Below are 23,213 nucleotides of genomic sequence, written 5' to 3'. Positions count from 1 at the left end.
TGAAAAGCCCAGAGCCTGTGTTTCTCACAAGAGTGGAAGTGCAGCAGCTCGCTGATCTTTGTGATACCAGCTGTGTGTGTGAGAAATAATTTCTCTGGTTTTTTTACATCATAGAGGATACAGGACATAGGAAGCTTGTGGTCCATCTGGAAAGGGTTAGATACGCTCAGCTCATTCCCATTGCAGGTCCGGTCAGGAAGCCCAAGTATGTGGAAAGTCCCAGAGTGCCAGGTGAGGCAGCCCTGCCGCTGCGGAAGGGGTCGGAGCCAGGAGAGGCCGGCGGCGAACGGTGAGTGTCTGCTCGGCTGTCCTGCCACGTCAGCGTCGCTGCCGCTTCACACAGTGTGCGCTAATGAGCTATAGGATGAGAAATTCCATTCTGTGTTGGGAGCAGTGTTTTGCAAGGAGGAGGTGCTTGCCGTTACACCTACCTTATCTTTAGAGCTGTCTGAGTTCTTGGGGCTGGTCATGCACTGCAGGCAAAGTGATGTCCTGGTGTTGGTGACTGCCACAGAGCAAAGGCCTTCTGGCATTTTTCTGAACTTGTTTTTAATTATAATTTGACTCAAGTGTGTAGCATTGCATTCCTTGCAGTGCTTCATTTTAGAAGTTTTGTAAAAATTTGCTGACAAAGGCGGTAACAGTTAACTCCTGTGTTGGCAAAGCTGGGAGAAGCCACCTCCCTAGAGTTAACTGGCATTCTTGGAAAGTTTCATGTTGGTTTAATCTGACTAGTGTGTGACAGAGCATGGCTTTTACAGTGAATGTCATGACACGTATGTCAGTATGTGTCACGTATTTTTAGATTAATGTTTCAGTTTAACTAACCACATTAAGGTCAGTGGATATAACTGATGATGTTCCGGGTGAAAATTCTTTCGTTTTCCTTTTGTTTCAGTTTTAAAGGAAACTACGGTTTAAAAAGCCAGTGTTTTCTTTCTAAAATACAGGCACTTTGTAGCAAAAATAGAACTATTTCAAATTTCACCATCCATTTGATATGGTATAGTTACCCTGGTCCCTCTTGTGCCTTCGTCTTCACAGCCATCTTGTGGTGCTGGCATTAAAGTTGTAGGTCCAGCTGGGAAAGCATGTAGTCTTTGTCCCCCTAGTCTGAAGGTGACCATGTTGTGATTTTCCTCCTCTCACGGAGCTGTGCTCTCAGATGGTGAGGCTGCTGGAGATCAGCACCAGGTTCTGGTGTTTAAGGATCAAACAGTGGATGCTGGGTTGAACACCTTAGGCTCTTAGCTTTGATCTTTGTTACTGACTGAATTTGGTACTCTGCCTAACATTTACTCAGACTTGTCAAATATTATAATTTAATAATGATAATAATAACAGTAATAAGGTTTGTAATTTTGAGAGAAGAATGAAGATGTTGATTTCACAAACTGTAGTTTCCACGATTGTGACTTAAAGATTAATTGTAATCTTTAAAATGGCTATTTTTAAGAGGAAATATATTTTCCAGGCAAATATTTGAAGGCCTGTTGATTTGTAAAAATTCTGAGATAAAAAAACTTTTGCTATCTACTTTCATAGACTTCTTTCTTTTGGGATTAAGTGAGAATCTGTCTTGAAGAGTAAAAAACCTCAAGCTGTCCGCAAAATTAAGAAATACATGCATTCAAGTAGGCATTGAGCTGGAGCGAAATAAAGACAGAGGATTGACTAGTAAACTGCTCATGTTTGCAAACATTGGGGTTTATGTCACTCATAAAATTAGGCCATTGTTGAAGTGGTGCTATGGTCAGGCTGTTCAGTTACAGTTGTTACAGTTGTTATTTTCTGTATTTCTTTTCCAGTCTGCAGCTTGGGGAAAGATGTGCTGTTTGCAGGTACCACTGAGTGTCAGCTGTGTCTTACATGGTTAGAGACCCACATGCTCCTCACAGAGAGTAAAGATTGTCCTGACACTGTCTGGCTCAGTGACACTGTGAAGGGAAGGCCAAGGGACAGTTCAGCTGGGATTTTTTGTGGGTTCTCCCCTCACCCCAGCTCCTCTCGGTGGTGGTGCGGAAGGTGCTGCAGCTGAGGGTCTTGTTTCTCCTCTCCTAAAATTCATCTGTAAGTCTGGGCACCTACTTCTCTTGCCCGCTGAGGCGCTCTACAGCAGTTGGGAATCGTTTGTTGCACAACATCTCCAAAAGTTGAAGTGCTAGAGCTGTTTGGGTGTCCTTGCTGACTCCCAGCAGTGTGGGGTGGCACCAGCAGCCCTGGTGTGCTGGCTGGGAAGTGGCCGTGCAGCTGCTCCTCAGTGTCCCCCTTGGCAGTTCTGGGGTAACAGCTCCTGCTGGGAGCTGGTTCTCCAAGTGGTACAATGATGCTCCTTATTTAATTAGCTGTTTATACCTGAGGATGGGACAGGCTATATATTTTCTTTTATAATAACGGACAAAAGAAATAAATGCCCTGTAAATGTTCCTGTCAGAGCAGATGGTCACAGGTTGGTGGATGATGCCAGACATCTGTCATCAAAGAAGGAAAATGGCTGGAAATGCTTGTTTGTGAGATTCCATTAGCAAGAGTATGTGCCAGGGCAGAGCTGTGCTTGGCTGCTTTTTTTTGCAAGTTGCTTCATTTTGAATTGTTTGTTGTTCTGTCTGTTGGATGCCAGAAGACATTTCAAAGCACTGTACTGATAAAATTAAATATCTTTGCACCAGAAGAGCTGGGATGTTCAGAACTGGTGTCACATCTTTTGCATAGCAAGCAAAACAAAAATGTATGGTACTAGTTCTAGTGTTAACTGTGAGATTACAAAACATCTGTGTTATTAACTTCTCTCCAGGTTTTTTATATGACAGAAGTAGAATTTCAGCTTGCCACTAAGCTTTTAGAGCATTGAGCTTAATACTGCTATTAGAAGAATTGTTGTGTTATGTCACTCATCAGTCCAATGATGAACTGATTGCACTTAAACATTTCTGGTTTGACTGGCAGGTGGGTTTTTCCTCCCCTAGATTTGTGCAGTTATGCAGAGGATCCATGACCCACCAGCAATTAAAAGTCAGACGGACAATTTGGTTGTACTTTACTACCTCTTTTAACAGTTTCCAAATATAAGACACTAACCTTCAACTTTTTTCCTCCCAATCCAAAGCAAAGCCTGACAAAGATTCAAGCTGTTCTCCTGCAGCACAAGAATTGATGACAAGACTGGGGTTTTTACTGGGAGAAGGGATCTCGACTTCTGCTCACATGGAAGAGAAAAGCGAAGTTATGGTAGGATAATGGAATATAATATACTTAATGTTCATCCTGTTTCAGAGAAGACTAGTTATTTCCTCTATTTGGTAGTTGCAGTCACCTGATACCTCGATACTAAATACCATCTCTTTTAATAGAGATATAGCTATAGAACTGGACTTTAATTTTAACAAGTGTTTGTTTTCAAGAATGCAAGATAAATTTGCAGTTTCAAAAAACACAAACTGGATAGACTTACCATTTCTGGAGGTTAACTCTAATCTGCTGTGACTGTGAATAGCTTCTAGAATTCTCTCTGCTTTTAGTATCTAGGAGGAAATTTTTGCCTTCTGTTTTCAGTGATTTCCAAGAATGGAGAAGGCCAGTGTTTTGTTAAAATGGGAGCATGCCTGGGGAGAGGGGTGTGTTTGTTTCTTCCTGAGAAGTTCTGTCAGACAGTCCTTCTCTGTCATTTCGGACTGGAGAGAAGCAAGCAGCTACTATCCACATGAAACTCACCTGCTAACTAAAACTTCACAGTAACTACCAACCTCTGCTCCTTCCCCTTACTCTCTCCACTTTTAGTCCCAGCCCTCCTAAACCTTAGTGCATCAGTTTGGGTCTTCACATTGATAGTGAAAAATTAATAAGACTGCAGTTCCAGATTTTTTCAACTCAAAGAGTAAATACAAGAGGTGGAGGGGAGGAGTATCCAGTAAAGTTTTAAATAGAAATCTGCCTGACTGCAGCTCTTTCACTGAACTGTGAAATTCCCTTTTTTCTTCAGCAGTTACTTTTTAAGAGTAATGTGAAAGATTAAGATTCCCAGTCTAGACAGGGCTTTACTTCTTGACATTTTTACTTGAAAAATGGGTTCTTCACTTTGCTCTTATTCTACCTCACCTCAAGGTCTCTAGTTTTCAGCCCAAGTGTCCAGCCTGGTGTGCAGTAAGTGTTTCTTGTTCTTCCTATGGCAGTGTGCAGTTGCCAGCCAAGGAGTGAGTCCCTGTTCCACCCTCACCAGCAGCACGACATCGCCCAGCACCGACAGTCCCTGCTCAACCCTCAACAGCTGCGCTGGCAAAGCAGCAGCCAACAAGGGCAGTCCCTGCGGCACCATCAGCACCCCCAGCTCCACCCTGGAGAGCAAGGACAGTGGGATTATAGGTGAGCATTTTCATTAGCAGTACAGGTAGGAGAAATTACTTTCCTCTTAATTGTACAAGTCTGAACAGCTGCTTTATGTCACTGTGTTCTGTTTACACTGTCTGTGGATCCCATTTTGAAAGATCGAAATCCTGTTCTTGGCTATAACAGCTGCTGTTGTTAGGTGTGCATTTCGCTTCTTTTGTTTTCCTGGTGCAGTTCTAATTTCTCCACTTTTTCCTTTGAAATAATTAATTTCCTCTGGTTTTCTCCATTCCTTGTTTTCTCATTCCTTTTTTCTTTTCCATTCTAGAGGTCTTAACAGTGCTTTTCATAATGGTGAAGCACAGCAGAGCTTGAAGTTGGTTTAATTTCCAGCTTAGGAAACGATAATTGATGTGATTTCTTATGAGAATAGCCTAAATGAAACTGTTTCAAAACACTGCAGACTTTTGAGTAACTGGCATGAAAATGAAGCTAATATGGAACATTGTGGAAGAGATGAAATTGTGTGATCCTCTGTTAAAAGATGGCTGAGTTGAAGGTATATGTGCATCTTGTGTGGGGAGTCACTGACCATTGGAGGCAGCCACCCTCTCAGCCCAACTGTTACAAGCTCCTTGTACCAACCAGCTCAGTATAAATAATTTTTACTGATCAGTTACCCTAAGAGACATTGTTTGTCGTGGGTCAAAAGACTCCTGTATAAAACTTCAGTGTTTCAGTTGAAGAAAATGATTCTGTGTACTCCTTCCATGTCAGATTGGTATGTGGTCAGCTTCGTGTAGGATCTAGTTTTGAGATAGCATGAACACCTTGATGCAAAGGAAAGGATATCGCAGAATTGTTATTTTTGGGAAAAGAGCACAAATGTAGATACTGATATGAACATACTGGCCATGGTTGACAAGCTTGAAATAGTCCAAGAGTATGTCCATGTTCTCAATAAGGTCAGAATGGCCTCATGTTTGTTTAAAATAGTGTACTGGCATGACAACATCATTATTGTATAATCTTGTAAGTACCAGTATTTTAAAGAAGGTATTTTAGAACAGTGATAAAAGTTGCTTATTGACCTACTGAAAAGGAAGGATGAGTGTATGAGTGCAAGAGCAGGGGAAACTCCCTTGTGTTCCTTCAGTCAAGTACGTGCAGTTCATGGCTGTGGGACTGCATGAAAATCATCTGCTGCTCTTCTGCAGAGCTCCTGTTCATGTCTCAAATCCCAGGAAAATTTGAACACCCTCTGTCTCTTGGCTACCCAGGGCAGCATACCTTATATCTCTAAAGGCATGAAACCAAGAAGGGAAGGAAGAAGCACCTTTCTGCTAAGTGACCTGTGCTTTTGGTTTTTATATGCAAGTATGTTTGTGCATTCAAATCTCTTATTAGCACATGCGCATTTTAAATTACACTTAGCAAGTATATGTTTTCTAATGTCTTTGGCAGGGTTCATCCACCCATGAAAATATCTTGCGCTTTCATGCTAGTTATGTGGGCCTCCTTTGTATTTCTACTCCCACTATTTTTTCCAGACCAGCAGACTGATGGGAAATCAGTCTTTTCTCCATTTTCCTCTTTTTTACTTACAGTTCAGGTTTCCTTTAGTTTTCCAGTCTTTTACTGCTGTAACTGAATTCTTCTTTGCTTCTATTGAGTTTGACATAATAGTAGTAAAGGCAGGTTTTAATCCTCAGCAAGGAGCTAAGTAGGAGAAAAGATTGGGCTGCTGGCCAAAATTAATGCTTTGCTGGATCCTTGCTGCTGTGTCAGTATGGAAATCTTGAGCACCCAGGTTTCCTTTTGCTGCGTTTCCCTCCAAGAGGAATCAGAGTTCTAAAGATTTAATGCTTCAGGAGGAACCAGATTTTTTTCGATGCAACAATAAAAATGAAATAAATTTGTCATATTGACGTACAATCTAAGTGTGTGCAGAGATTAATGGAGTGCCCGAAAAGTTGGGTTTTTTTCTTCTACTGCCTCTAAATTGTATGTCCATATTATTAGTATTTCTTAGAATACAAGCTGTTGAATTGAAGCATCCAATCTTATATTTCTTATGAGTGTGAGCCTAAGCTGGAAGAATTCAGAGTTGTACGAGTACCTCACCATCCTGCAAGGCTGAAGCTGCAGACCTATGAACAACACTGAAATTTTGTCATTTATGTTTCACAATGCCATTTGAGAATGAAAATTCTAATGTGTAATATTCTTCTGACTTGGGTTTTTTTCCTCTTTTTCAGCCACTATAACAAGTTCGTCAGAAAATGATGATCGTAGTGGATCCAGTTTAGAATGGAGTAAGGATGGGAGTCTCAGAGCTGGAAAACATCAAGGCATCAGTCGTGACCGAAGAACAGATAATTGTTCACCAGTTGCAGAAGAGGAAGCCATTGGATCTTCTGAGAATTTGCCAAAGGAAGTACCAACAGGAGAGGGTCCCCTTCCTTATGCTCAGAGTTCTGGCTCTTTAATAATGCCTCGTCCAAACTCTGTTGCAGGTAAAGTCCTGAGGTCAAAACCAAGGATTTTCTTAATGATAGGACATTTCTTTTGAATCTTTGTCGTTAGTATAAAAGTATCTCTATAGGATAAAAACAAGCCTATGTTCTGAACTGATGAACATTACCTAAGTTGTTTAACACCTTCATCCAGAGGGCTGTAACTGTGCTTTCTGGTAGGTATTGACTAGGTCAGGACTTTTGAAACACTTCAAAAGTCTACCAGTTATTCCAGGACTCTGCCTGGTGACACATATTGTATTAGCAGGTATTACCTGAACCTGTTCTAACGCTTCTGACGTCGCTGATGTGGTTGTTCCCACAGTAAAAAACGAAACTCTCTCAATGGGAGAACTGAGTGCCATTTAAATGGGGAAAAACCCAATTAAATCTTAGTGAACTTGAGTGAAATGCATTTTGTAAATGTTACAACATGAATGACTTTGTTGCTATTGTCTAGAAAAACTTCTCTGTAAGTAACATGTGGATGAAGAACTGTAGTAAATAATAACACTCTTTGTAACTTGTGTTGAGAGAAAAATAAGCTTCAGTTCTTTAATACTCTAGCAACAAGTTCAACCAAATTGGAAGATTTGAGTTATTTGGATGGACAAAGAAATACTCCTTTACGAACTTCAATTCGCTTGCCTTGGCACAACACCGCTGGTGGAAAAGTGCAGCAGGAAGGTAAAGGCAGAGATATTTACACCTGCATCTGTCTGGCACAGTCATACAGTCCTTCAGTAGTTTGGAATGTGAATGCTCTGTGATCAGGTCAGCCCTGTCCCACAGTGTTACTGTAGAATGCTCCTGACAAGTCACTGCATATCTGCGAATAAGATGCTTACTTACTCTTTCCTGCATTATGCTATGGTTTCAAGACTGAATTTGTGTGCATCTGTTACAAGCAATAACAATAAAACCAGAAAAATTTAAGTAAACTCCTAGTAAAACTGGTCTTGAGGATCGTATGTAGATACTATGCTGCCCTCTTCCATTTATGGCTTTTCACGGTCATAGGTTAATGCTGAAACAGCAGTTGTGTAACAATACATTTGACTAAGGAATCTTTAGAGCATTTTATTGGTGAATATTATTATCCCTGTAAATTTTAATGTATTTTATGGAATCAAACCGGAATTTTTCCCCAAGTCATCAGGTGTTTCCCAGATGTATAGATCAAAGTAATCAAAGGTGTAACTTCTGATCCTGTGACTTGAAAAGTATAGAAAAACAAGGCAGTAGGTTTTTTGGTATTACTTTAAGGGGTTTTTTTAAACAGAAAAATTATGTTATTCTCTGTACCTTTTTCTGTTTCTCTGTAAATGTCTTTACAGATTTGAAGACCTAACACTGAGATGCTCAGCACATAGTTCACTCTAAAAAATGCTTCCCCATTTGTAGAATTATTAATGCATTTTTAAGAAAACTTTTTGGATTCTACAACTTACTATCCAGTTCAATTGTAAAAAAATAATCAGATTATACCTGTACCTTCTTTCCTCTACAATTTAATTCATGCAAAAATTATGGAGATTACCTGAACTGAGGCAATCAGATGTTATTGTTTTCGTGATGAAATGTCTGATTATGACTGATAGTAACAAGGCTTCTAAATGATGTTACCTTCTGAAACCATGCTGCTTGATTGCATGTCAAGTTTCTTCTAATAAACTTTCCTCCCTGACATGTCTTTTCAGCTCGTTTCATCCCTTATAAGCCTCAGGACATTTTGCTGAAGCCGCTGTTGTTTGAGGTGCCAAGCATAACCACAGACTCGGTGTTTGTTGGAAGAGAATGGCTGTTCCACGCCATTGAAGAAAAACTGCAGAATCCTGACCCAGCAGAGAACAAGGGAGCTGTCATTACTGGAAATGTGGGATTTGGGAAGACTGCAATCATTTCACGGCTGGTGGCACTCAGCTGCCATGGAAGTCGCATGAGACAAATAGCTTCCAACAGCCCTAGTTCATCTCCTAAAAGTATGTTCCTTTTCTGAGTAATGGTCTGGGTTACTGCTGACATCAGGAGTCACATGTTTGCTTTTCTGGCTTAAGGTAGTCAGGCCTCATCAAGTCTTTGGCAAACATTTTTTTCTTCCAATGAGCAAAGGAAGGAGTTAAAATTTTGTGTTCTGACAAATACCTTCAACGTGATACGATGTGGGTTCAGCCCATCAGAGAGGTGGTATCACAGAGGCAGTGTGCAGGATCTCTTCCTCTTGTCAGGCAGTGTGTACCCCAGACTCTGAGGATGTGACTGCAGCATCTTTGTCTCTCATGAGTTTGGAAAGGGAGCAGTGAGTGTTTCTTTCCTGCTGTGTATCCGCTTTGTATGCTTTCCATAGAATTTTTGTAGAGGTGAGAATAAAGCTATGGAGAAACCCCTTGTGTCTTCTACTGGGATCCAAAGCATCCTGTCACCAGACCAGTCCAGTGCCTACATTAACTGGACGGATGATGAGACTATTATTACTGCTCCTTTCCCTACTGACACTTCAAATATCATTATTACTAATAATAACAATGATAAATTTCCCAAGAGTTCAGTCATATATTAACTACTAGTTTATATGAGGCATTGTATGTGTAATTTTCTGAAGGAAACTCTGCACATCAGCATGGTTGTGCTTTCAGTAATTCTATAGTTTTGATCTGAAAGTCAGTTGAGTTGTTTTAAAATTGTAAAGTTGCAAATGTGTGCCTGTATTTATCAGACTAGTTGCAGGCTTCCTTTAATGGTATTGCTCAGTTTCAATTTTTACTCCAGCAGTAAGATAAGCTGTGGTGTTTTCCTAAAAAGCAATCTGCTTTCAGCAAATTTGGTCTCTTTTGTATTTGTTGTCTTTTAAAAGCAGGTGGTGACTCCTGTCAGGAGATTCCCTTAAGCCAGTTATCCCCATGTGCCCCTCCGTCAGGTGACACCAATACAATGAAGACTCTGACTTGTCCTGGTACTCCCGAACACAAACCCCAAACAGGGGATTCTGTGAGATGCCTCGCTTCAAAGGTGAGTTTTCACTTCCTAGTAGATGTTCAGTGTGTTAGAACGCTCTAACATGGGGGTCAGTTTGCTTTGCAGAGCACCCCGGGAGGCAGTGGGCAGTGCTGGAAGAGGGGCAGCACCTGGGCACCTCTGCATGATGGCTCTGTTTGGCTGGTGAAACCAGCTACCTGCCTCTTGTACCCATCAGGTGATCACCTGAATCCTGCTTGGTCCTAGGAAGAGTTACCTGAACAATTTCTCATCAGTTTTGTGTGGGTGTGGGAGGTTGGGATCCTTTCCTTACCAAAGGGGCTATATGTTCTCTACAGGGAGCTGCTCAGTGCTCCCAAAGGCAAAATTTGGGGGGGGTGGGGAGGTAAAATGTTTGGGTTTTGTATAATCCATCTATATGCTATGATACAGGTTGAGTCTGAATGTAGTTTTATTTTCCATAGTCTGAGAGTCTGAAGTCTTTTTGTATTAGATTACTATGTTAGGTGTTCTATTTTTTGCCTAAATAGTAAAATCAATGATCATCTGAACTGCATCTTTTATATGAATAATTGTAGGGAAAACATGAGATCTTTATGCAGTATTTAAAGTGATACATATTTGTTTGAAGCAGTGTTATGAAAACCACTGAAGTACAGGCTTCTTATTCACTGTGAACACCATGTTTTCCTTGTGGTTTGTTTTGGGTTTTTTTTTTTCCCCCAAAGAAATATGGGTTATGTCCTGGTTTATTTTTAAGTAATACACAGCTTTGGAATAAAGCCAGTTGTTGTATTTCTCCATTTGCTTATGTAAGCATGTCTTTCTTTAATAGCTGTCTGTCATTTACTTTTGCCTGATGATGATCAAATTAGTCCTTAGGTCGTTACAGTGTGGGACATAGTGTTGTTAAATTACAGCTGCTAGGTTACCCAGTCAAACCCTCAGGTTACTTTTCTTGTGCTCCTCAGTTAATCAGCTGCTTGGCCACTGTATCAAATGTCCCAAACTCAAATTGTTACATTTTCCTGTCAGAATCTGACACTTCCATTTCTTCTCCTCTCTGCGTGTCCTGCAAGGTCAAAAACATAATTCATTGCCTTCCTCCCTGTGTTTGACACGGGCCATCACAGATTGTTACAGCGTGGGATCTAACACTGAAAAGTATTTTGTAGTTGAGAGGGAAATTTAATAGCACTCTATCATAACTGCACTAACTAGTAATCAACCAAAATACTGAAAGGGTAGTGCTTTTTATTTTTCAATTCTGCAGGTCGTTGCTTATCACTACTGCCAGGCTGACAACACGTACACATGTCTTGTCCCTGAATTTGTACACAGTGTGGCAGCTTTGCTTTGCCGCTCGCATCAGTTAACAGCATACAGAGATCTCCTCATCAAAGAGCCTCACCTGCAGAGCATGCTGAGCCTGAGGTCTTGTGTCCAGGATCCAGCAGCAGCTTTTAAAAGGGGAGTGTTGGAACCACTTTCAAACCTCAGGAGAGGTACGTTAAAAAGGAAGTGATTTGGAAATGGAATCTAAACTGCATAAAGAGTGGAGAAAAGTATTAAAAATAAATAAAGCAGAACATTCCTGGAGAAAGGGATTCCTTAATTGTGCTAGTTGTTTGTAACAATAATAGATAGATTTTGAACAGTTGATTCATGTTTTAATTAAAATTCTGTGAAACTTATTAAAGGTCATGGAAACCTTACTTTTTTGCCAGAAAACTGAAAGATAGCTGTTAGCTTGAAGTTAAGGCTGGCACATTCACATTAAAGGATTTTGTTTTAAGATGCATTTAAGTTTTGTCATATACTTTCTCTTTTAATTTTCTGGGCCTGAACATCTGCAAAGTGGATGTGGGTTTTGCTTGCTTTTAAAATGGATGTGGCAGTTTTCCAAGAATCACAGAATCTCCTGAGCTGAAAAAGACCCACCAGGATAATCCGTCCAGCTCCTGGCCCTGCCAAGGATACCCCAACAATCCCACCCTCTGCCTGGCAGCGCTGCCCAAACGCTCCTGGAGCTCTGGCAGCCTCGGGGCCGTGCCCATTCCCTGGGGAGCCTGGGCAGTGCCCAGCAGCCTCGGGGGGAAGAACCTTTTCTGATATCCAACATAACCCTCCCCTGATACAGGTGCAGCTATTCCCTCGATTATGGTGTGTAAAAGAAAGCATGTAGAAACATGATGTTTGTATTTAAAAAAAACCCTGGCAAACTCCTTTTGGAAACAGCTGCTTCCCAGCATATGCCAGCTTGAGCAGATACCTGATCTGTGGCAGAATGGGGGGTTGCCTACATATGAACAGAGCACATCATTCCTGTTAAAACTGTTTTTAATCTCCCAATGTTGTTTTTAATCTTCTAAATAATGCTTAAATGCCATAAGATGTATCGGTGTGCATAAACATACATTTTTGTTTCTTGGCATTCAGAATTTGAGCATAAAGATGTGTCACTTAATAGGAGAATGTGTTTTTATCCTTTCCTTTTTTATTTTCAAATTTCAGAGCAGAAGATTCCTGAGGAAGACTACATAATTTTGGTAGATGGTTTAAATGATGCTGAATTTCATAAACCTGATTATGGTGACACCATTTCTTCATTTATCACAAGTATAATCTGTAAATTTCCTCCCTGGCTGAAGCTCATTGTGACTGTAAGAACTAATTTCCAGGTAAAAACACCTTTCAAATTTTTCTTACCCTCCTAAACCAAATGATCATTTATATTGGTGCAGCTGCATTATTATGAAAAATACTGGGTTTAGAGGAACTTAAAATAAAGTCTCTTGGATTTTTTCCTTCCTTTCTTCCTTCCTTCCTTCCTTCCTTCCTTCCTTCCTTCCTTCCTTCCTTCCTTCCGAATTCCTTCCTTCCTTCCGAATTCCTTCCTTCCGAATTCCTTCCTTCCGAATTCCTTCCTTCCTTCCTTCCGAATTCCTTCCTTCCGAATTCCTTTCTTCCTTCCAAATTCCTTCCTTCCTTCCGAATTCCTTCCTTCCGAATTCCTTCCGAATTCCTTCCTTCCTTCCGAATTCCTTCCTTCCTTCCGAATTCCTTCCTTCCGAATTCCTTCCGAATTCCTTCCTTCCTTCCGAATTCCTTCCTTCCGAATTCCTTCCGAATTCCTTCCTTCCGAATTCCTTCCTTCCGAATTCCTTCCTTCCGAATTCCTTCCGAATTCCTTCCGAATTCCTTCCAAATTCCTTCCGAATTCCTTCCTTCCGAATTCCTTCCTTCCGAATTCCTTCCGAATTCCTTCCGAATTCCTTCCTTCCTTCCGAATTCCTTCCTTCCTTCCTTCCGAATTCCTTCCGAACTCCTTCCTTCCGAATTCCTTCCGAATTCCTTCCTTCCTTCCGAATTCCTTCCTTCCGAATTCCTTCCTTCCGAATTCCTTCCTTCCTTCCTTCCGAATTCCTTCCGAATTCCTTCCTTCCTTCCTTCCTTCCTTCCTTCCTTCCTTCCTTCCTTCCTTCCTTCCTTCCTTCCTTCCTTCCTTCCGAATTCCTTCCGAATTCCTTCCGAATTCCTTCCTTCCTTCCTTCCTATCTATAAAATATTGGAGGCCTTTTCCATTGTGAATCACTTAATTGCATCTATCAGTAGAGTGGTTAATACAAGAAATTAGGAATTTGAGTCTGATCCCTTGTACCTCAGGAGTGCAATGTTAAGGTGCAGGCGTGCTTCAGTACAGCCTCTGAGAGTTTATTTCTTCTCTGCCTGCTTGCCACTAGCACTCATAGTGTTTAACTGGCTTAAAAGTCCATTTCTGAACTAAATTTTTGCATTTAGGAAGGGATTTCTGTAGCAGGGACTATTCCATCTCTGGAGACTGGAGAAGTTTGTCTTTGCTTAAAACATCTCACTAGTCTGAAAGTGCAGGTTTCTGAAATCCATTTAATTACATAAAGTGGAATAGAGTTCCTTTTTGTGTTGTGAAAGTCTGGAGATGTTTGTTAAACCCTTCTAATATATGACTCTATGTAAGAAGTTTCTGGTTCTCAAACTTTAATTTTTGAAAATTTAATGTTAAACTTTAGAAGTTTTACTTTATGAAGTTTAAGTTAGAAGTAGTAAAAGTGTTTCTTTTAAATAAAGGTCTTTTGGATCTTTATTTACATAAATATAAAAGTGTTCTGTGTTACAGAAACATGAAAGTGTGTTCAGGTGAACCTGCTGAAGTGTCTGTGCTGTACTTGGTACTTGCCTTCAGGCACGTGGGGCTGGGGATGTGTGCAAGCCACCTTTCTGGTACATTGTTAGTGGAAGGTGAAATGATAAGGGGAGTCTTTTCCCTCCTGTCATTTGTGATACTTCTTAATAAAACATTCCTGCCTAATAGATCATTCCTTTTGCCTTCCCCTTTCCCTGGCCTGTCTCAGGGTCCAATTCTGGTAACTGTTTTCCATTTCCTTAACTTCAAAGTGGTCATTTCTCATCCCCTTCAATTGTTGCGTTTGGTCAGTGAAATATTTGAGACCTTCCTATGAAAAATGATAAAATGTAGAAATACTGTTCTACCTCTTACGAGGGGGCAATATTTGCAAAACCATCTCAGGGATACTGAATTCCTTTTTAATCTGGCACTCACTACAGAAGGGGAATGTAGCAGAGATGCATCATTGAGTTCTCAGTGCTGGAATACTGTAATGTCTTTGGTTTTTTGTTTTGTTCTTTTCTTTCTTTTTTTCCCCCCCTCTCTCCCTCACAGGAAGTGGTAAGTTCACTACCATTTATCGCAATATCCCTGGACAATTTTCCAGACAACAAAGAAATTCACAATGATTTGAATGCTTATATTCAGTACAGAATTAATAACAGTCAGGAAATTATAAACAACATGTCTTTAAATGGAAAAGCTGATGCAGCTACTATTGGGAAAGTGAGTAACCACCTGATCATGAGAAGCCTGGGATCTTACCTCTATTTGAAACTCACTCTGGATCTTTTCCAAAAAGGTCATTTAGTAATCAAAAGTGCAAGCTACAAAGTTGTTCCTGTGTCTCTGTCAGAGCTGTACTTACTGCAGTGCAATATGAAGTTCATGACAAACTCTGCTTTTGAGCGAGCTCAGCCCATACTGAATGTGGCACTGGCATCCCTGCATCCCATGACAGATGACCAGATTTTCCAGGCTATTAATGCAGGACAAATAAATGGTGAACAACAATGGGAAGACTTCAGCCAGAGGATGGAAGCCCTTTCGTGTTTTCTGATCAAAAGACGTGACAAAACACGCATGTTCTGCCATCCTTCCTTCAGGGAATGGCTTGTCTGGAGAGCAGAAGGTGAAAATACTGACTTCTTATGTGAGCCAAGGTAAATAAAAACTGCAGTAATTCATGTTCAAATAACCAAAGTTAGGTTTTGTATAATTGATTGCAACAATTGGTGAGAGGAAAGAGTAATGTTAAATACAAGTACAAATAATTTTTTCCAAAATGAACACTTTTATATATTTAGGGGTAGATGTGACTCAAGATTCAAAGTTTACAATGCATAATTGACTCTATAGAAGTCAGAAGTTTGCATCTGACTCTGCTACCTTCATGGAGAAATGAGAGTGCTATATTGTTACTAATACAGCAAAATTGTTGAGAATCCCGTGCAGCAGCACCTTGTCTATGTAACGTAGAGTGCAGGAATAGAAGGAGCAGATTGTTTGGGCTTTTTTAAACATAAAAATATTAAGACATTTTGTGCTGTAATTATATCCTGCTGGCATTGTTTCAGCTTATTCCAGCTCACTTTCTGTGACTTGGAGAGCAGGAGTTGGTTGAGTTGGAGACAGTGGCTGTTCCTGTTTGTCATGTCCTCACAGTTGGCTCCCCAGTATTTTTTTTTCATGTTCTTTGGGGTTTACAGTTTTTGGTTTTTACAGAAGAATAAATAATGGTGACATTTAAAATTATTACTAACCCAAGACTTTCCAAGAGCTTTCCAAGTGGCTGTAACAGAACCAGTTCTGTAGGTGGGACTGGGGGGTTGCAGCCTCATGGACCCCTGGTCCCGCCACGCTGGGAACTCCTGGCACTTGCCCCAGCAGCAGTGGGGGCTGCCTGGGCCCAGGCAGAGCTTCTGATTTCGGAAGGTTTTGTTCAGAAATGTCTGACAATGGGGTGAGAAGTCCCTTCCCACAACTTCCCCCCTCAGGTGGAGAGTCCAGCTAGCATATAGCTAATTGCCCGGTTCCAATGTATAGTCTGATTAACAAATAGTATATGGTAACCTTGTTTTCTCAAGGTTATGCCACTCTCACTGTTTCCTAGAACATTGACCACCTATAATGTAGGTGTAGAATTACTAAATACACATTTCATCTCAAATTTTTCAAGTATTCAGATCTTATGCTTCTAAAAGGATTGGCTTTTGTCTGAGATGCCTGCAGTTCCTGGCTCTGAGAATGCAAAAAGGAGCAGTATGTAAACCAGTTCAAAGCTGACACAGGCCCCTTCTGAAGGGACAGCACAGAAATACCAGGAGTGTGTTTCATATTCAAAATTTGCCATTTTTAATTTTGCATTATTTTGTTATGGAAAGAATTCTGTTTAGATGTGATGGTATGTTTCAATAGTCTGACAAAGTTGAGCTGTTAGGAATAAAGATGTGTTAGAATATTTACTGAAATACAGTTATAAAAGTGGTTCTCTCAATCCTTTTTATTAGGAATGGACATGCTCTACTGGCTTTCATGTTTTCTCGACAGGAGGGAAAGTTAAACCGCCAACAAACCATGGAACTTGGCCATCATATACTTAAAGCTCACATTTTTAAGGTAAAGCTTGCAGCTTAGTAGGCTTTATGACCTTTATCATCTGAATGCATTGTAGATATTCTCCTCTGACTTGCTTGAATAATTTGTTTGAAGCTTATGCAAAATACTTGGTAGTGCTATCAATCCAGATTTTACTGCTTTTTAATATTGAGTTGTAGATTAAAATAGGATTTCTAATTCTATAGAGAGATTTCCTGTTATATCATTTCTGTTAGGGTCTCAGTAAAAGGACCGGAATTTCTTCCAGTCATCTCCAAGCCTTGTGGATTGGCTATAGTACTGATGGACTGTCTACAGCCCTGGCTTCTCTAAGAAACATCTACACACCCAACGTGAAGGTAAGAGCATCAGCACGGCTGTAGTCAGCTCTTTGTCTGGCACTGCTGCTGGCACTTGGCTGGTGAATGCTGAAGTCAGTGTAACCCTTCAGCAGAAAAGCATCTGGACCTGAACTCCTTTGTGTACTTTTGTAAGGTGTTGCTAAAGTTGAAATCAGTTTTCCTCGATAGTTTTGATGGAAAGAAGCGTTTTGCCTTTTTTCTGCTGCAGCTGTGCTCTGTAGCACAGGTGAGTGTGTTTGGTGCATTTTTGAGGGTGGATGTCCCACATGGCCTTGCTGGGCAGAGCTCCCTGCTCTTTGCTTCTATGGGAAAGTGTCAGCTGTAAAAGGGGGAATACTGTGAGAGGAAAGGATTTAAAATACCACAACTTTGCGCTATTATTTGAATCCCCAGATGATGGATAGCAAAATCCAAGTCAGTCAGTTGGAATTTGAGCCAACTGCTAAGGCTTTTGATTGGAAATTTGTGTGTACATGAACACACACATCCATGCTCTGGCTGGTTTTTTTTTGAGATTTGCTTTTTATGCAGTCTGGTTCTCTCTTAACAGAGGTAGTTGCAGAGTAGTAGCAAGTTACACGTGATTGTGATGAGAGCAGTGAGTTTCAGGGGAGAGACAAGTCATTTCTTGGGAGTGCAGTGGTCAGTAATACAATATTATATTTACTCAGAGAAGATTTTAAACTGGTATGTTGCTATCTGTGTGTTAACGTTGATGTCTGCCAGTAAAATCTGCATCAAAATTAGGGAGTAACAAATGAGTACCTGATCAAGGTACCAAATTCAGACAAATCTGAGGAAAACATTGTTTTGTTTAAATTAAATTTTAGGTGAGTCGGCTGCTGATTTTGGCAGGAGCAAATGTGAATTACAGGACTGAAGTACTGAATAATGCTCCAGTGCTGTGTGTTCAGTCGCACCTTGGACACGAAGAAGTGGTCACTCTTTTACTAGAGTTTGGAGCTGCTATTGATGGAACTTCAGAAAACGGCATGACAGCCCTTAGTTACGCAGCTGCTGCAGGTCACATGAATATCGTGTCACTGCTGTGCAGAAAAGGTGCAAAGGTAAGCTGGCACACAAAGATTGCAAAGCCTGCAGCCAGAAGAGTGATACAAAGGTGTAAGAAAGCTGTTATTGATTACTTAAGTATATAATTATCAGGCATAGTCTTGAGTCCAGACTTCAGTGAAGCATTTTCCACGCACCACTGATCACAACCCTCTGGCAGAGCCATTCAGCCAGTTTTGAGTGCACCTCACTGTGCACTTCCACAACCTGTTGTCGTCAGTTTGTCAGTGACTGTTACTGAGAGAGTGCTGGAGCCCTCTAAAGTCGAGGTCAAGGGCATCCCCAGCTCTCTTGACCCACCCTCTGGTCCCCTCAGAGCTGCTGGCTGTCCCGCAGGCTAAGCATGATCTCCCCTTGGCAAGCCCATGCTGGCTGGTCTTGCTTACCTTGTCCTTCCTGTGTTTGGCAGTGCTCTCCAGGATTAGTTCTTCCATCACCTTCCCAGCTGCTCAGGTGAGGCTGTTGGGCCTGTGATTCCCCAGATGTTCCTCCTTGCCCTGGAAGTCAGGAGCGAGAGCTGCTCTCCCACAGCACTCTAGAGCGTCTCCTCTCCACAGCCTTTCACTGCACCTTTTAACCTCAGACATTCTTTTTTCCCCCGCTTCAGGCTGACTTTGCAGACAAGAAGGGCCAGTGTGCTTTGGTCCATAGTGCGCTGAGAGGACACTGCAAAATCCTTGAGTTCTTGCTCGGCTTGGTTTGGGTGAGCCCCTCCCGAGAACAGGATTCACTGAGGAAGCGCCAGGCACTACAACAAGCTCTCACAGCAGCTGCCAGCATGGGGCACTGCCAGGTGGGTTGGGAATTCAGGTACTTCCAGATCTGTTTGAAATCATCAGAACTGTACACCAGTGCTTGCAGCTGTTTTTGAAAGAGGCTGGGAAAGAATTGTTGAAACTTCTGATATTTATTGTAGTATGTATTAGCAGCTGGTTGAAATGCTCTAGCTGAGTATCCAGTAATAGTTTGCTTCAGGATTTGTTTATATGTAATTTTCTGTCCACTTTTTCCTCTCTGTTCTTGGAAGTTGTCTCATGAAAGTTCTTGTTTGCTGTCCACTGATTAAATGAAAGCAATCAACTCCTGAATATCAGCATTAAAAATGTTTTTCAGTAACATTCACTTGCCTTCAAGTCATTCTAAAATCCTACTGAACTTGTTGTGAGTGATACCGATTTTCTTTTCTATTGATTATATGCATTGAGAGAGAAGCACTCTTACTTATTTTACATCTTTTATCTCCTGCTGTATCGTATAGTGACAACTGATGCTCTTGTGGCTCAGCACATCTCTGCTCACTGTTTTTGGCAGGTGGTTCATTACATCTTGACAGTTGAAAAGGACCATGACATGGACATCAATGACACTGATGCCTTGTGGGGAGAAACAGGTATTTCCCTTCTCGTATGTTTCCTAATTAGGGTTGCTGATTTAAGGAGTTTTTAATCTTACTTTTTAAATTTAATTTTCTATAATAAAAATAATGGAAAATACCAGTTTTAATAGTAAAATGCAGTTTTATGAGTCTAGAGTTTAAATTTACTGAATCTATTAATCTCAAGTATTGGAGAACTATTTTATATTAAAGTTACTGTAAATTACTGACTTTTTAACTAGATGGAAAATTGTGGAAATACAGTGCTTATGTTTCAGTGTGGGTTTATTCTAATTAGGCAGTGGAAGAAAAGACCTGCCTTTGGACATCTGGCAGAGGCCAAATGTAGTTTTTAAGGCAGACTGTAATCCCTGCACTGGCAGTTCCCTGGTGTGCCTTGTGAGGGGCATCTCCATTCCACGGAAACAGCTGAGGGTGGGGAAGCAGCATTGGGATGATGATCAGTGGCCTCTCACATTCTAGAGAAGCAGACGTGCTTCATTCCTGCACATGTACAAAACCCTTGTTGCAAATCCAGTGAACTCCAAAAGACCTACATCTGTTTCTAAATTATTTTTGTTCTTCAATATTTTTTTGTCAGTGTTTTTAATTGAAATCCTTGCAGAATGAATTGGGAATCTTTACTCATTCAGGAAGCGAACTCCCTGAAAGGGGGATTTTTGAACAAGACTTGACTCTTTTGCTTGTAATACTGATATCCATAACATTTACTTTCCAGTTGTTCAGCTCTAAACAACACAGTGAAGTTTCATTGAGTGAGGAGGGAATGCTAAAAAAAAAAAGAAAAATTTACTTCTTCCTGCAGTGTTTGTGATTTCTTTTACTTCCAGTAGTCATTGAAATTAAAAAAAAAAATACTGGTTGATCATGTTTGAAAATGCTAAAAAATGGGTAAAGGTTCACAATTCACAATTTGACCCACTTCTTACTACTTCTTAGTAGAAAATGCAAGTTATTAGGCTTTAGAAACTGGAGGGGCAAGTCCTTTGCTATTCTTGCATAAGTCACACATGGACTCATTTTCTAAACATTGTTGGCATGACTGGTGAGGCTTCAACACAAAAAACAAAATTTAAATTTCAAGTTCTGTTTAAAACACAATATGAGAAAAATAGAAGAGGGGGGGAAAAATCATGATGGGGAAAGGATTTTCTTTTTTTTGTTCTTTCCGGCTTTCAGTGTCACAATTAAAAGCTGAAAGAATGGGGATTCAGTAACACTCACGTATTGTGCATGTGTCCAAAGGCCAAATAAGCCAAGAGCTGATACTGATGCAAATACTTTCTCTAGCCCTGACAGCTGCTGCAGGAAGAGGGAAGCTGGAAGTGTGCAAGTTACTCCTTGGGCATGGAGCGGCCGTGACAAGAGCCAGCAGGAGGGGCGTTCCCCCGCTACTCTGCGCAGTCCGGCAGGGCCACTGGCAGGTCTGGCACAGCTTTGGGGATCCTTTGGGATGTGGTCCCTAATTCCTCCCATCTCTAGTTTTGAAAATAATTAGTGTCAATTTTCTAATATGTGTTTGCATCAGCTTCAGAGGGATATGCTCAGAAGCTTCATTTCCAAACCCTTTGTATCCCTTGAAATAACTTAAAAAGCACATTGACTTCACAACAGTCTCAGTTATAATATACTTGAAAAATAATGTGAGTTAAAATACTTTATTTCCTAGACGAAGATCAGAGGTGATTTCAGATCTTTTATACTGCTGCTGTGAAGAGAGAGAACCTTGGATTCAGAAGCCTTCCTCATGCTGGCCTCTCCTGTCAGGAGAAGGCCTTGAACTGCAGTCAGGGCTTGAGCTACATACAATTTCTCAGTGGTTGCCATAAATACCACCTTAGTCCTCTTTCTTAAAAGTTCATGATATTATGGCTGAAATCTAAATCTGCCGATTTCATAAAGTCATAGAGTTGGTAAGATGGGAAAAGCCCTCCAAGGCCATCAAGTACAATTGTTCCCCCGTACTGCCAAGGCCAAACTAACCCATGTCCTGAAGTGTTACACCCATGGGGCTTTTGAATCCCTTCAGGGATGTGGCAGATGGGAATTCCACCCCTACCCCTTGTGCCAGGGATGGACAGCACTTTCTGAGAAAAAATTCTCCTAATATCCAATCTAACCCCCCCTGGTGCAAGGAATGTATTTTTAAATTGATATTTTCTGTTTCAGATTGCTAAACTTCTAGTGGAGCATGGGGCTGATGTGAATTTAAGTGACAAGCAAGGCCGGACACCACTGATGGTGGCTTCTTGTGAAGGACATCTGAGCACTGTGGAATTTCTCCTTTCTGAAGGTAGAACATAAATAACGGATTACAGCGGCACAGATGCACCAGGATTGCATCTGGGTGAGTTATGCAATTTTTCCGTTTAAATAGATAATCTTCATAACAAAGTTCATTTTCATTTTTCAGGTGCAACTATTTCATCTCTGGACAAGGAAGGACTGACAGCTCTGAGCTGGGCATGTTTGAAAGGCCACAAGGAAGTGGTTCAGTATTTAGTAGAGAAAGGTGCAACAACTGATCAGACAGACAAAAATGGACGAACACCCCTAGACTTGGCAGCTTTTTATGGAGATGCTGATATTGTAAGTGTAACAAAACAGAAAATTGAAGAAAAAGTTATAAAAATGTAGAAAAACTATTGCCTACCAAAATAGGAAATTTGGGGAAATAGCCAAGATGGTTACACTGCTCTTATCTTGACTTCAGTGCAAATGTTTGCTCAGGAAAGCGTTTTCTAGATTAAATAGAAGCCCAGAATTATGCTGCAAACCCTCAGAAGTCCCTTCTCAGGGTCCTGGTCAGTTGGTGCCCTCAAAGAGCAAAGACCTCAAGAAGAGGAAGGGCGTACACAGGTCTGCGTACACTGTGGACAGATCCAAAAGGTCAGCAAGGAACTAGACAGAACAGCAGCACATGCAGCCTCTCACACTCACAGCTGTGTTTCTGCAGCTTGCATAGACAAGGTCTGTTTCAGGTGCTGCTGTGGCATGGAACTCGCTGTAGCACTTTGTCCCATTCAGCCTTTGTCTGAATTAACTTGAAAATAAGCCATTGGGTTCCTTAGTGACTTCGGTAGTTTTCAGATACTGTGTGTGTTTTTGCAGGTGACACTGGGTACTCAAGACACTGATGGGGAATGAGGGGTGTCCAGGCTCCTTCCTGTCCCTGCATTTGCTGTAGGTCATTGTGCTGCTGTGGTGCCAGCTTCCATTTCCATGGCCAGACTGGTCCCTTCAGTAGGTCTGTGCTCAGCCACTGGCCAGGCTGGGACAGGGGCAGTGCCAGTGAAGAGGTCCTTGAGTATGGCTGTGGGTCGTGGGGCCTGTCCATGGGCAGGACTGTTGGTGCCTCTTCCCTGACAAGATCACTGCTGGTCGCACTTGGGCAAGTAATGGTTACAGGAAAGAACTACTACTTCCCTCCAACCTGCCCATGCTACGGTGCCCTCAGTGGACTTTAGATGGCTGTACTGTACTCTGCACCATATGCTCACTGTGTTTCAAAGAAGATTACATAGTACCTAAAATACTTAATTGGTCTGCCTTTCCTACCAAAAGCCATGTTACACGGCATGTCTTACTTCTTCTCCCAGGTGCAGTATTTGGTGGAGAAAGGAGCAATGATTGAGCACATGGACCACAGTGGCATGAGGCCGCTGGACAGAGCGATTGGCTGCCGCAATACCTCAGTCGTGGTCATGCTGCTGAGAAAAGGAGCTAAGCTAGGTTAGTGAAACTGCCCTGCACCAGGAGAAACAACTGGATTCTGCTCTGCCAGAGTTAGTTATCTCTGTAAAACA

The 23,213-nt window shown here is 41.3% G+C and overlaps 1 protein-coding gene across 1 annotated transcript in view; it reads left to right on the top strand.

The window, feature by feature from the left end:
* TANC1 (tetratricopeptide repeat, ankyrin repeat and coiled-coil containing 1) overlaps positions 1–23,213 on the top strand; it is a 65,557-nt gene that overhangs the window by 36,938 nt on the left and 5,406 nt on the right. The window contains 20 exon segments of the mRNA XM_039555373.1: positions 187–263; positions 265–289; positions 3,107–3,228; positions 4,170–4,359; positions 6,582–6,839; positions 7,407–7,526; positions 8,540–8,821; positions 9,694–9,848; positions 11,089–11,320; positions 12,330–12,496; positions 14,536–15,143; positions 16,491–16,599; positions 16,815–16,937; positions 17,771–18,007; positions 18,619–18,804; positions 19,323–19,401; positions 20,698–20,831; positions 21,577–21,700; positions 21,821–21,996; positions 23,007–23,139. Of these exon segments, the coding sequence (XP_039411307.1) occupies positions 187–263; positions 265–289; positions 3,107–3,228; positions 4,170–4,359; positions 6,582–6,839; positions 7,407–7,526; positions 8,540–8,821; positions 9,694–9,848; positions 11,089–11,320; positions 12,330–12,496; positions 14,536–15,143; positions 16,491–16,599; positions 16,815–16,937; positions 17,771–18,007; positions 18,619–18,804; positions 19,323–19,401; positions 20,698–20,831; positions 21,577–21,700; positions 21,821–21,996; positions 23,007–23,139 (3,537 nt within the window).

This window comes from Corvus cornix, chromosome 7, assembly GCF_000738735.6.
Source record: "Corvus cornix cornix isolate S_Up_H32 chromosome 7, ASM73873v5, whole genome shotgun sequence".
In the NCBI taxonomy this organism is placed as follows: Eukaryota; Metazoa; Chordata; class Aves; order Passeriformes; family Corvidae; genus Corvus; species Corvus cornix.
This window is presented reverse-complemented; position numbering and strand designations above follow the sequence as displayed.